The sequence below is a fragment of the Ahaetulla prasina genome, chromosome 1 (assembly GCF_028640845.1).
Source record: "Ahaetulla prasina isolate Xishuangbanna chromosome 1, ASM2864084v1, whole genome shotgun sequence".
Taxonomy (NCBI): domain Eukaryota; kingdom Metazoa; phylum Chordata; class Lepidosauria; order Squamata; family Colubridae; genus Ahaetulla; species Ahaetulla prasina.
In genome coordinates this window covers 81,798,824-81,812,907 of record NC_080539.1, presented here as the reverse complement: position 1 = coordinate 81,812,907, position 14,084 = coordinate 81,798,824, and the positions used below count along the sequence as shown (strand labels likewise).

The 14,084-nt window shown below is 32.8% G+C and overlaps 1 protein-coding gene across 1 annotated transcript in view; it reads left to right on the top strand.

Annotated features, from left to right (window-relative positions):
- RYR2 (ryanodine receptor 2) overlaps positions 1 to 14,084 on the top strand; it is a 231,018-nt gene that overhangs the window by 196,479 nt on the left and 20,455 nt on the right. Inside the window, exons 82-89 of the mRNA XM_058171339.1 lie at positions 62 to 150; positions 1,116 to 1,244; positions 7,437 to 7,541; positions 8,376 to 8,457; positions 9,926 to 11,229; positions 11,577 to 11,644; positions 12,105 to 12,252; positions 12,966 to 13,052. Coding sequence (XP_058027322.1) covers positions 62 to 150; positions 1,116 to 1,244; positions 7,437 to 7,541; positions 8,376 to 8,457; positions 9,926 to 11,229; positions 11,577 to 11,644; positions 12,105 to 12,252; positions 12,966 to 13,052 — 2,012 coding nt within the window. The remainder of the gene's footprint in view (positions 1 to 61; positions 151 to 1,115; positions 1,245 to 7,436; positions 7,542 to 8,375; positions 8,458 to 9,925; positions 11,230 to 11,576; positions 11,645 to 12,104; positions 12,253 to 12,965; positions 13,053 to 14,084) is intronic.

Sequence of the window (14,084 nt, the reverse complement as noted above, 5' to 3'; positions counted from 1 at the left end):
TAATTTTCAGAAAGTTCGAGATTAGGACAAATGTTAACTCCATCTCATTCTATTTCCCAAGGTTTTCAGAATTACTTGAGAACTCAGACTGGTAATAATACAACTGTCAACATTATCATATCAACTGTGGATTATTTATTGAGAGTTCAGGTAAAATATCACTCACTGTAAGGTTTCACTAAAGTTTACATTATTTTTGCAATAATCAAAATAATTGTATGGGTGTTAATTAGGTTTTGAAGTTTTAATGCAGAGAAAATTATTCAGTTTCACATTTTAATTAATAATTCTCAAACTTAATTGAGAATAGTTATGCAATATATAAGCATCCATATTTTTCTAAATTTTCTAAGTGAGTTTGCCTCTACAAAGCAAGAATGCTCATATTAGGAAAACTGTACATAAACATGATTTAAATTTTTGTTACAATTATTCCTTAACAACACGAATTTGAAATTGGATCAAAAAAGTAAAAATAGAAAAAAATGAAGAACCCAGCGCATGTGCGCGCACACACACACTAACATTTAAACTATTATTATATTTTGCTAATTTGTAACACTGTTATGTATATTTTTCCATGTTGGAATATTTTTATATCAAAAAGTAAGATTGATAATGCCTACTTCCTGTCCTTTATTCTTGTAAAATATACTAGAAATATGGGAACAAGAAAGCAGTAAAAGGAAAAAAAAGTTTAATTGCCCTAGGCACATAGGTGATACCCTTTTGCAAAATTCTTTCCAACAGTCATCCAGTCTCCTCCCGTGTTTGTACAAAATTTTCATAAGCATTAGTTCCCACCTTCCCTTACCCCTTTTTGCTTTCTGTGTTCTCCACTAGAGGAGGAAAGAATGTAACAGAAGGAAAATAAAATTAAAGTTGAAGTTTCAATCTGAGTTTTCATGATTCTTATATGCAAAGATTCATGTGGACCTTATTTGAATTTCTAAGGCTGATGGGACCTTTACATAGGATATTTTTGTAGTATTAATCTGTCTCACAGTTTTGGAGAATTTATGAACAATTAGTTTCTTTAACAAATTTGCCAGATTCATATTGTTTGAATAAATAGTGAGGCCATATGCTTTATCTTTTTCTTCTTCCATTTTTAGGAATCAATTAGTGATTTCTATTGGTATTATTCTGGAAAGGAAGTTATCGATGAACAAGGACAACGTAATTTCTCTAAAGCTATTCAAGTTGCAAAGCAGGTCTTCAATACTCTTACAGAATATATTCAGGTAAATAAATTGCTTTTCCATGTCATTTCATGACCCTCTCATTGACTTCTAAAAGAATCTAATAAATAAATTGGGAATAACATGTTTACCAACAAAGGAAGAGGAACAGGCTCTGGTACGCAAGTGGTGATCTCTTAATTTCCACAAAGTGAGCAATATGAAAGTAATCTCTAATTAAAATGCATCAAAACATGTATACCATTTAACAGTTTGAAGTAATTCTATCAGGCAGATAACTCACTGAAATTACTTAAGAGTGCTAATTAAGTAAATTAAGTGAGTTATCTAGCTGCTAGAATTTCTTCAAATTATTAAGTAGTATACATTTCTTTGGTTAAGCTCTCAGATTAGAGAGAGAGAGAGATATCTGTTATTTTAGGTCAGTCACTCATACTAACATTCTATGTGTACCATTCTAGAGTGATCATTTGCACTATGTATTCCTATGGTTTTATGCATTAGTCCACGAGGAAGCAGACTACAACTGCTTTCATCCTTGTTGGGACTCATCAGATACACACAGTCATTAAAATTAATACTGAATTTTTAGGCCAATGAGCTTTATACAATTTAATTATATAGAGTTCCATTCCTGGTAGAGGGTTTTGACTCCCAAAGATCTAAAACAAATTATAATGGCTATATGGATATGTTGAATAGAGTAAGGACAAAATCAATTTGTCCCCCTGGTGCTTAAATCTTTAAAAATCAAAGAGGATTGTGAACTTTTATTTTATTAATATTTATGCTGTATATTTGTGTGTGTGCATGTGTGCTTTATGACATTCTTTAAGACTTAGCGATTTTGGAAAACACAAAATTTAAAACCGGTGCTATTTTATTTGGAAATCTTAGATCACTTTGTGTTGGTCTTTGACCATAACACATTTTTTTTTTATTAAAAAAGTTTTACAACAATTAAATTTTTCCCCCTCCCCCCCTCTCTCCTAAACCCCCCTCCCCCCCCCAGACTTCCCGGAGCAAACACAAGGTATAGTTCCTTAAACAAAACAGTCATACATTAAATTTTTTAAAATCTAACACAATTATAATCTTTCTCTCTCACATAACCTGACTTCTTCCATTAAAATCAAAAATAACATCCTTCATTCAAAAGCAATCCGAAATTTCTTAATCTGATATCTATTTTGAATATAATCAATCCAGTTCTTCCATTCATTTAAATATTTTTCTTGAGTACTGTCTTTCAAGAAGGCTGAGATTTTAGCCATCTCAGCCAAATTGGAAACTTTCAATATCCATTCTTCTATTGTGGGTAATTCTTTTTTCTTCCAATATTGTCCAATCAACAGTCGTGCTGCTGTTATTAAGTTCAAAATCAACTTAGTCTCAATCACTGTACAGTCCGTTGTTATTCCCAAAAGGAAAAATTGCGGTAGGAACTTTATCTTCTTCTTCAGAACATTCTGCATAATCCACCAGATTCTTATCCAGAAAGACTTAATTTTCTTACAAGTCCACCATACATGAAAATATGTAGCATCATCACAATTACATCTCCAACATTTCGCTTGCATATCTGGATACATACATGATAATTTCTTAGGATCTAAATGCCATCTATAAAACATCTTATAAAAATTTTCCTTAAATTCTGCGCTTGCGTAAATTTAACATTTCTAACAAATTTTTCCCATGTTTCCAACATTATTGGTTCTTGAATATTCTGTGCCCATTTTATCATACAATCCTTTATTAAATCTCTTTCAGAATCTATTTCTATCAACACAGTATACAATCTCTTTATATGCCCCTGAGTTTGATTTCTAATTTGTTTAACCAGATTTTCTTCATTTTGAATGATACCAATTTTCTGATCTTCTTTCCATCTAGCCTTTAACTGTCCATATTGAAACCAAGTATAATTCCTCCCTTCTTCTTTTAATGTATCCAAAGATTTTAGTTGTAAATTTCCCCATTGTATAAAAGATCTTTATAAGTAATCATTTCTTGTTCCTGTTCTATATTTATATTCTCTACTGCGTGCGAGGACATACCCATATAGGAATTTTATAATTTAACTTATAATAATATTTTTCCAGACACATGAAGAGAAATTCTCAACACATGATTCTTAAAAGCTTTATCTACTTTCTTATCATACAATAAATATGCATGCCATATAATAAATCATAACCTTCTATATTCAAAATCCTTTCCTCCGTCAAATTAAACCAATCACTTATTACCGAAAGAACAACTGCTTCATAATACAGTTTTAAATTAGGCATTTTAATCCTCCTCTTCCCGTGTATCTTGCATTATTTTCATTTTGACTCTTGCTTTTTTCCCTTCCCATATAAATTTATTAATTCCAATCTGCCATTCATCCAAATTTTTATCTTTCTTAATTATTGGTATCATCTGAAACAAGAACAAGAATTTAGGCAAAACATTCATTTTATAGCTGCTATTCTCCTAACAAAGATAATTGTAATTTTTCCAAGTATTCATTTCCTTCTGAATTTTTTCCCATAACACATCATAATTATTCTTATACAATTTCCCATTTGATGAAGTAAGAAAGACTCCTAAATATTTAACCTTTTTTACAATTTCAAATCCTGTTATTTCCTCTAGTTTTTCTTTCTGGTTCTTAATCATATTTTTGGTTAACACTTTTGTTTTATTTTGATTCACTTTAAACCCTGAGACCCTTCCATATTGATTAATTACTTCCAACAAATATACACTCGAATTTATAGGCTGAGTCAACATAACAACCAAATCATCTGCAAATGCTCTAACTTTATATTCATATCTTCTAATTCTAATACCCTCTATCTCCCTTAACTCTCTTATCTTATCCAATAAAGGTTCCAAAGATAAAATAAACAATAAAGGTGATAAAGGACACCCCTGCCTTGTTCCTTTCACAATTTTAAAACTATCTGTCAAACTACCATTAATTATTATCTGAGCTGTTTGCTCTCCATAAATTGCCCTAAGTATTCATATAACTATTTCCAAATTGCATTTTGTCTGTTAATTTAAATAAAAATTCCCAATGCAAACGATCAAAAGCTTTCTCTGCATCCAAAAATATAAACGCTGCTGGAATCTGATTTTTCTTTTCCAAATATTCCAATAAATTCACTATCTGCCTAACATTATTCCTCATTTGTCTCCCTTTTATGAAACCAGACTGGTCAGTGTAAATCCTTTGTTGTACAATTTCCATTAACCTATTTGCCATTATTTTTGCAAAAATCTTATAATCATTATTCAAGAGTGAAATCGGTCTATAATTCCCAGGCTTAGTACAATCCTGATCCTCTTTTGGTATCAATGAAATAAAAGTAGTCCTCCATGATGGTGGTACTCCTCCTCCCATCAGTATCTGATTAAATAACTCCATAAGTGGACCAACTATCTCATCCTGTAACTTTTTATAATATATTGCTGTAAGTCCATCTGTGCCTGGGGATTTCCCTATTTTTAATTGCTTTATTACCAAAATAATTTCCTCAGAAGTTATAGGCCGATTCAACTCTTCCCTTTGTTCATTAGTTAAACCTTTAACCTTATATTCTTTCAAATATTTATCAATATCCATATTCAATATTGTATCTCTGGCATATAAATTTGTATAATATTCCAAGAAAGCTTTTTTAATTTTATCCTGTTGAAATCGCACTTTACCCTTGTATTCAATTCCTTCAATAGTACGTGCTTTCTGTCTTTTCCTTAACATATAAGCCAACCACCTCCTGATTTATTGGCATTACAAAAGTATTATGTTTAGCATATTGTATATTGGTTGCCACCTGATCTGCCATTAACATATTAAATTGACTCTGTAATATCTTTATCGCTTCAGTAGTTTTAAATCATGTGGATTATATACCAATAATTGTTGTTTCCTCTGAATTTCCTCTTCTAAATCCCTACGCTGTTTTTGTAGTTTTCTCCTCTGTCTACTATTAATATATATCAAATTTCCTCTCATAAAGGCCTTGCTCGTCCCACACCATTTCTATCGAAGTTCCTTTCCCAAATTATAATCAAAAATTCTTTCATTTGTTTTTACATTGATTTACATTATCCTCATATCTAAACAAATTTTCATTTATTCTCCATGATCTTCTTCCACCTTCATATTGCAACTCCATCCATACCGGACTATGATCAGTTAAACACCTTGGAAATATCTTTGTTTTCCTAACCCTAGAAAGCAAGTCATTGGTAATTAATATAAAATCAATACGTGAAAAAGATTGATGCCTGTCCGAAAAATAAGTATAATCTCTATCATCAAAATTCTGCCTTCTCCATATATCTTTCAACTCAAAATCTTCCATCAAATCAAAAAAAGATTTAGGCAATTTTGTATGCATAGGAATTTTCTTAGAAAGAGTTCTTTTATCTCTTCTAGTGTCCATTACACCATTCCAATCCCCTAATATAATAAATGTTTTATAGTCCCAAAAAGTCAATTTTTCATGTAACAGTTTATAAAATTTTTCTTGTTGTTGATTAGGTGCATATATGCCAATCACAAGTGTCTTTTTTCCTTCTAAAATCAATTCAATAGCAATATATCTTCCTTGAATGTCCGTTTCAATTAATTTAATTTAATTTAATTAATTTAATTAATTAATTTCAAGGTTTGGCAAAAAATTTGGAAGTAATGGAGGATAAAGTGGAAGTAATTAGTCAAGCAAATCAGTATTTGGATAATAAAGTTGGAGAGCTTCAAAATAAAGTGGATAAAAATGAGGATCATGTGGTGGTATTGCAATATAGAGCGTTGGAGAAGGCTTTGAGAATTAGGGGTCTTCAAGACCGGAAGGAAGAAGATCTTAAAAAAGTTATATCAGAAGCCTTAGCTGAAATGTTAGGCATGGATCCTCGAGAAGTTGATTTTCAAATTGATAAGGCATATAGGGTTAATTCTTGGGTAGCGAGGCAGAAAAAGCTCCCAAGAGATATTGTAATTTATTTTTTAACTTCTACAATAAGAAATCAGATTTTGCAAGCTACATACCAAAAGAAATTGCAAATAGCAGAACAGGAGGTGTTGGTTTTGAAAGAGATCCCTGCTAAAATGTTAGAAGGGATTTTAGGTTTTTTACACAAGAGCTTAAGAAGCATCAGATTCAATATAGATGGGAGGTTCCAATTGGTTTAACAGTATTTTTTCAAGGCAGGAGATATCGAATTGATACTGAATTGAAAGCAAAAGATTTTCTTTTTAATGTATTGAAAGTGGATGTAGAAACAGTGGATAAAAGTCTTCAAGAGAAACAGAGTGGGGAAGCTGAAACTGCACCTGTGATATCAGTACCTCAAGAACAATCTCAAGAACAAAGAGTGACAAGGGGAGCTATTAGGCGTAAGGAGATGGAGGAACGACTTCAAAGACAGGAACGGGATTCTACTACTGAAGCTGTGGGAGGAGCCAAGCCGAAGAGTGAGGGTCTTCAGCTAATTGCTCAGAAGCTTCAAGAGGCCAGAGATGGCAAATAAATTTTTGACATGGAATGTTAATGGTTTAAATTCAGCACAGAAAAGAAGAAAAATATTCCATTATTTGAAACAATTTAAAAATGATGTGATATGTTTGCAAGAGACACATATAAAATTATCAGATCAGAAATATTTGATTAATTCGAAATTAGGTAAACATTTTGTTTCTTCTGCTCCGAATAAGAAAAATGGTATAGTTATATATTTGAAGAAAAATATATCGACCATAACACATTTTTGATTAGATCATTAGTACAATGATTGCAGGAATTTTTTGTCCCTTGCATAAATTAAACAGTTGCTTTAATGTAATGCTTATTTCTGACTCTAGATATAAATGTATATTTCGCATGTAAATGAATCCATCAGTATAATATAATGGCCTTTTATTTGGTTGGGTAAATGCCAAATTGAAGTTGTCCTTCCTGTTGAGGAGATTAGAAAGGCTGACTTTCACAGAATAGCCATATGGCCTTGATTTGAATTTAGAAATACATAATCAATGAAAAACAACTTTTGTGTAAATGTTGTATAGCATATTAGTATTTGGCTCGATTACTGCTTTGCAATAACTGTTCACTGGCTGAGGATAAATTTACATTAGATTCATATTCACAATAATAATTCATTACATTATATTCCTAGTGTCTTTTCTGGTGTAGACTCTTTATTCCTTGAGGTTGTTGTGTATTTTTTTTTCAGGGTCCCTGTACAGGTAATCAACAGAGTCTTGCACACAGCAGGCTTTGGGATGCTGTGGTTGGTTTTCTTCATGTCTTTGCCCACATGCAGATGAAGCTTTCTCAGGTACAGAATGATTTTTAATGCAATTGGGTATACCGGTTCAATTAAAGAAAATGTAATGAATGCTTGTTCAGTTAATTGCCTCTCAGTAATATCAGAACACCATGAATTAGTACTCTCTTTGGAGCTGATTGTTAAAACAGATTGGGCAACTCGATTATGCTATGGGTATTATGCTATGGGTAATGAAATTTGATTTATACCAAAGGAGAAGAACAAGTAATTCAATACTTGTTTCTAGTAGGGACAGCGCTTAAAAAGTTAAGAGAAATAAAGAATAGCAGAGATGGAAGGGACCGTGAAGGTCTCCTAGTCCAACCCTAGTCCATAAGCAGGAGACCCTATACCATTCCAGACAAGTGGAAGTGCCCAGTCTCTTCTTAAAAACCTCCAGTGCTGGAGCACCCACAGATTTTGAAGGCAAGCCGTTCGATTGGTTAATTGTTCTCACTGTTAGGAAATTTCTCCTTAATTCTAGGTTGGTAGATGTTAGTGGGAGAAATATATAACCTAATGAATTCACAACTGCAGAACTATAAAAATTAGAACTCCTGGAAGGATTCAGAAAGTGGCAAAGATAGGCTTTATTGGGACTAAAGCTGGCAGACTTCTGGATATTTGTCACTTTTTTGAGAAGAATTTTTGTTCTGTGGGTGATTCAAGATGTAGACTCTTTGAAGAAATGAATGTAAATAATTTAACATGAATTATTCCTAAAGGAATGTTTGAAAATCCCTGTCCTCTTCTTTTCTTTTAAGTTATGGCAAGGCAGGAATAAGATTTTATCTCCTTGCAGCATAAAAAAGACTTCTGGGAATCTTATATTTATATTAACAGGATTCTAGTCAAATTGAATTACTGAAAGAATTAATGGACCTTCAGAAAGATATGGTGGTCATGCTGCTATCTATGTTGGAAGGTAACTTTCAAATTATAATTTTAAACACATTTTATTAAGTTATTTTTCAAATTACACCTATGGGATGTTTATTCCTAGTGCAAAATAGATCTTAAAAATCCACATTTATTAGGATTGCAAGAGGGAAGAAAGAGGTTACACTTTCCTGCCTACTGTAGTGTCAGTGAATGAAGTGCAAACACATGATTAATATCAGCAAGTTGGCTGAGAGAGTATGCAGCCTGCCAACTTGTATAAATTACTGTGGAAAAATTCCAACTCTGGTAATCGATCAAAAAATGATAACATTTTCTGATTTTAGTGAGGTACATAAAAATGAAACACATTCTAATCTTTCTAGAGATTGATTAAGGGTGGGGAAAGATGTTAAATACTGTGAAACAATTCCTCTCTGACAGACGGATCTATCTGCAAAATAATAGCATGGCATTCCCTAGTACTATATAGTCAGATCTACAGTGCATACTGTTGTAACCTTAGTACTGTATAGACAGAAGGGAATTGGGTTATATCTAGTGAACGTTCTGCTGGTGATAAGTAGAATACTCAGGAATGTGCTGATCGCAATTTTGGATCCCCTTAATTTACCATGCTTTTGATTCTCCAGCGGGCTACCAGTTTAGACCCTTTGCTAATGCTGATCTTGAGTGATCGAACTAAGTTTTCCTTCATTTCAGAGGGAAAAGATTTCTTTAAAAGGTTTTTCTTGGCATAAAAGAATAGTGATACTTGCATTCATAAAAGCTTATCTCCAATTGTAATCTGTGTACCATATGCAACCCCTGAAACCTTCAGGGTATTCAAGGCATAATTCCCTCTGTCAGCCCAAAAATTGGATCTGGTTAGTGTAGTTGGTGAGCATGCACAAATGGGTAAGTGTCCACACAAACCGTTTGCCTTTTTTTGAACTGTGCTCCCTCAACCTACAAAAATTATAATGAGCATAAACAAGGAATTCCAATTCCTTGGAACCGATGCTGAGTAAGCTGATAGGAGCATGATATACCTTTCCATTTCCTGTGCATTTTCTTTGTGAGGATATGTTTGTATAAAGTTATAACCACAAAGTTTATACGGAAAGATGGGTAATCTCTACCTGTTTCTCTGCATTTCAACTAACCACCACTATAACCACTTCCACTCACCAACAGCTCCTGATATCAAGTGTGATATGTGCTCTGTAGTTCAGAATAGAGCAATGGGACCATCAGTAGTTGAAATGGAATGGAATGGAATGGAATTATAAAATACTTTGTTTTTTAAGCTTGAAATAAAAACATAGGCTGTTTCAAGTTTGGTCAATTCTAAATATTAACTAAATGTTTCTAAATATTATTTAGAAATACAATATTGTTGTTCTCAGATTTGTAATATAATTTCAATGTTATAATATTTCTTTGTGTTACTTAGACAATTTAAAGTCAGTCAGTCAGTCAATAAGATTATTAATGCACTTTTCCACATTTAGGTAATGTTGTGAATGGAACAATCGGCAAGCAAATGGTTGACATGCTGGTGGAATCGTTCAACAATGTAGAAATGATCCTAAAGTTTTTTGATATGTTTCTAAAACTGAAGGATTTAACTTTCTCTGATGCATTCAAAGAATATGATCCGGATGGTAAGGGCATTATTTCTAAGAGAGATTTCCACAAAGCGATGGAGAGCCACAAACATTATACTCAATCGGAAACTGAGTTTCTGCTCTCCTGTGCTGAAACAGATGAGAATGAAACTTTGGACTATGAGGAATTTGTGAAACGATTTCATGAGCCAGCTAAAGACATTGGCTTCAACGTTGCTGTTTTGCTGACAAACTTGTCAGAGCACATGCCCCATGATACACGACTGCAAACTTTCCTTGAATTGGCAGACAGTGTTCTCAACTACTTCCAGCCATTTTTAGGACGCATAGAAATAATGGGCAGTGCAAAGCGCATTGAACGAGTTTACTTTGAGATCAGTGAATCAAGTCGGACGCAGTGGGAGAAACCTCAGGTTAAAGAGTCAAAGAGGCAGTTTATTTTCGATGTAGTAAATGAAGGAGGGGAAAAAGAAAAAATGGAACTTTTTGTTAATTTTTGTGAAGATACCATCTTTGAAATGCAGTTGGCTGCTCAGATCTCAGAATCAGATCTGAACGAGCGGTCTATGAATAAAGAAGAAAATGAAAATGACAAGCTGGAAGAGCAAGACCCCCGAATAGGATTCTTCTCTCTAGTGACCATCACATCCGCATTAATAGCCCTCAGGCATAACATAATGACTCTGATGAAAATGTTAAGCATGAAAAGTATAAAGAAGCAAATGAAGAAGATGAAAAAAATGACCATGAAGGACATGGTCATGGCTTTGTTTTCTTCCTACTGGACCATTTTAATGGGTTTCATGCATTTTTTATCGAGCGTCTTCAGAGGCTTCTTTCAAATCATGTATAGCTTGCTGCTCGGAGGAAGCCTGGTTGAAGGAGCCAAGAAAATTAAAGTAGCCGAACTTTTAGCTAACATGCCTGACCCTACTCAGGATGAGGTCCGTGGTGATGGAGAGGAAGTAGAAAGGAAGCCAGCCGAAGCTGCTTTGCCTGCAGAAGACCTGACTGATCTCAAGGCTCTATCTGAAGATACTGACCTCCTCTCAGATATTTTTGGCTTAGATTTAAAAAGAGAAGGAGGACAGTATAAACTAATTCCACATAATCCAAATGCAGGCTTGAGTGATTTGTTGAGCAGTCCTTCTTTAGTCCCTTTACCTGATGTGCAAGAAAAAGTACAGGTACAAATACTGTTTTTATTTATCTGTCTTGTTTAACTCTCTTTTTTTCTGTTTTTAAAAGCTGGTTTAATTAATTAAAGCTACAAAGGTTTTTTTGTTTTAAGAAGAGTTATAATCTTTAGGTAATTTTTTTTCAAGATTGTGAGGGTTTAAAAATTAGGTTCAATTTTAAAACGAAAGAATCATTTTCAAGTGAAAATGTGTTGCCTTATTTTCTACATGAGCCATAGAAGGTATGTGTATTTTTAAAGGTTTTGAAGTAGCGATACCCTTTTTTCCCCCCATATAATTTGAAAATGGATCATTGTCATAATGGTTTCCTTCTTGTTTATTTTTATTTATTCAAGGACCAGAAGATGAATGAAGATGAAAAAGATGGAAGAGAAGATACTAAATTCGAACATGAAAAAGCAGAGTATGTCCTATTCCTTTTGGAATTAATAGTTTCATCAAGATTGTGACTCTATTGAGAAAAACATCCAAGGACGTTCATGAGAATTCATTCTAAATTTTGTATTGCAGTATAAATTGACAATTTGTTTGCATACAAATGCATTTACTTTACATTTATTGTACTTGAGGAATCAAGCAGAACACCTTATAGGAATTTGTAACCTAGAATTATACCACTCTTATTTTGTAATATATTTTTACTTTTTAACACAATATTTTTTCCATTTTAATTTTATTATAAAATGGTTATTGTTATTAGATTTTCTGAGTTCTTTTTATATCATACATTTTCCATAGTCTTTGTTCAACTATTAGCATACCTCTCCTTCCCATGGTGCAGTTAATTTTTTCCTCATTGAAATATTAAATTTTAATTGAGGAATGTGACTGATATTATTGTTTTGGAAAATATGTGTCTACAGGGGAGAAGATGGAGAAAAGGAAGAGAAAACAAAAGAAGATAAGGGAAAGCAGAAACCAAGGCAGCGTCACAAACATAGGCATGGTGAACTAGAATTGCAAGAATCTGCCTTCTGGAAAAAAATTATTGCATATCAACAGAAAGTCCTTGTAAGGGTTTAAAAGTTCAAATAGACAAGAATTTCTTATAGTACATCATTTTGTATACATTTGTTTAAATATTGATATTTGCAGCTTAATTCATTTTTATGTCTATGTCTATTCCAAAGCTAGACATTATTTTCACAAAAAAATCTTTGGGAAGGGAATGCAAAACCATTTCTGGATATTTTCTCCCTCATTGCAAACATCTATATGAAATGTGTAGACGGGAAAATATTGTTTGTTTCTACTTTCTTATTTGCATTTTAGTATAGTTCGGCACTGTTTAATATACACACTATTCAGATACAATTCTTTAAACATTAAATACACATAATTTGGATAAGTACTTTTAATTGTCATAAATTATGTGAATAATTAGAAGTGGAAAACTTATGTAATTATTTAGAATAGCATTCTGCAAGTTATGTAGAGAAGATAAAGATATTAAGCGTAACTAGCTATTAAGAATATTTATTTGTTAGATTTATGTCCTGTCTTTGTTATATACAGTTCATAATGTTATCTCCTATTTTTTTCATAACTTCACTGTGAGGTGGGTTTGGCTGAGATAGAGAGATTAACCCAAAATCACCCAACCAGCTTTTGTGTCTAAGAATGGACTAGAACTCAGTTTCCTGATTTCTAATTCAGTTTGTTTGTATATATTTTTATATATTAACTATTACCTAAAACTGATTTGAAATTATTATTTTTTTCAGAATTATTTTGCTCGGAATTTTTACAATATGAGGATGCTGGCTTTATTTGTTGCATTTGCCATTAATTTCATTCTTTTGTTCTACAAGGTAAATCCTTCATACTTTAAACTTTATCATTCTAATGTGAAATTAACATATAAAAATACTAAGTGATTTTTAACTCTTTACTCATAATCAGATAGTTTTCTGTCTTAGGCTATGTTGTAGTGTAAAATTCTGACATAATATCCTGAATTTAGGGCTTGCTTATGTAGACAACTTTTAGCATATGTATTTACTGCACAAACGTGCATTAAAGATGATTGAATTTATTCTGAATCACTTCTCCGTATTCCAAGATGATAGGCTAGCAGACTTTTACTAGGTTTTATAATATCACCAGTGCAATCTATACCATAATTTTATAAGGCAATAGTAGATCTATGTCTACTGTTGTGGAGGATGCTGATGGAGGATAAAATACTATTAAAAATACTTAAGCTTTGTAGAGCTGTGAATACTGTTTAAAGATAGAATTTGAAAATATAGGTAGTCCTCGACTTACAACCACAATTTGAGTCCAAAATTTCTGTTGCTAAGCAAGGCAGTTTTTAATTGAGTTTTGCCTCATTTTATGACCTTTCTTGCCTCAGTTGTTAAGTGAATCGCTGTAGTTGTTAAGTTAGTAAGATAGTTCTAAAGTGAATCTGGCTCCCCATTGACTTTGCTTGTCAGAAGGTCACAAAAGATAATCACATGACCCTATTTATGTAATCATCATAATACATGCCAGTTGCCAAGCGGGTGAATTTTGATCACATGACCATGGGAATGCTGAAATGGTTGTAAGGGTGAAAAACGGCCATAAGTCACTTTATTCAGTGATGTTGTAACTTCGGATGGTCACTAACTGAATGGGTTTAAGTTGAGGGTATTTGTAAAATTTGAATAGCATATGAAAATAAGAAATGCCAGCAGAGAAGGAAATTGAAGGGATGAGATCTGGCAGAATCTCAGTTCAAGGCTTCCTGCTGTTAAATGTCAATGATCTACCTCTGGAATAGTCCTGTTTCCACCCATTAGCCCTTTTCTTTGTGTGTAGCTTGTAGAAATGTGATATTTCTGTCAAATTGTTCTTCC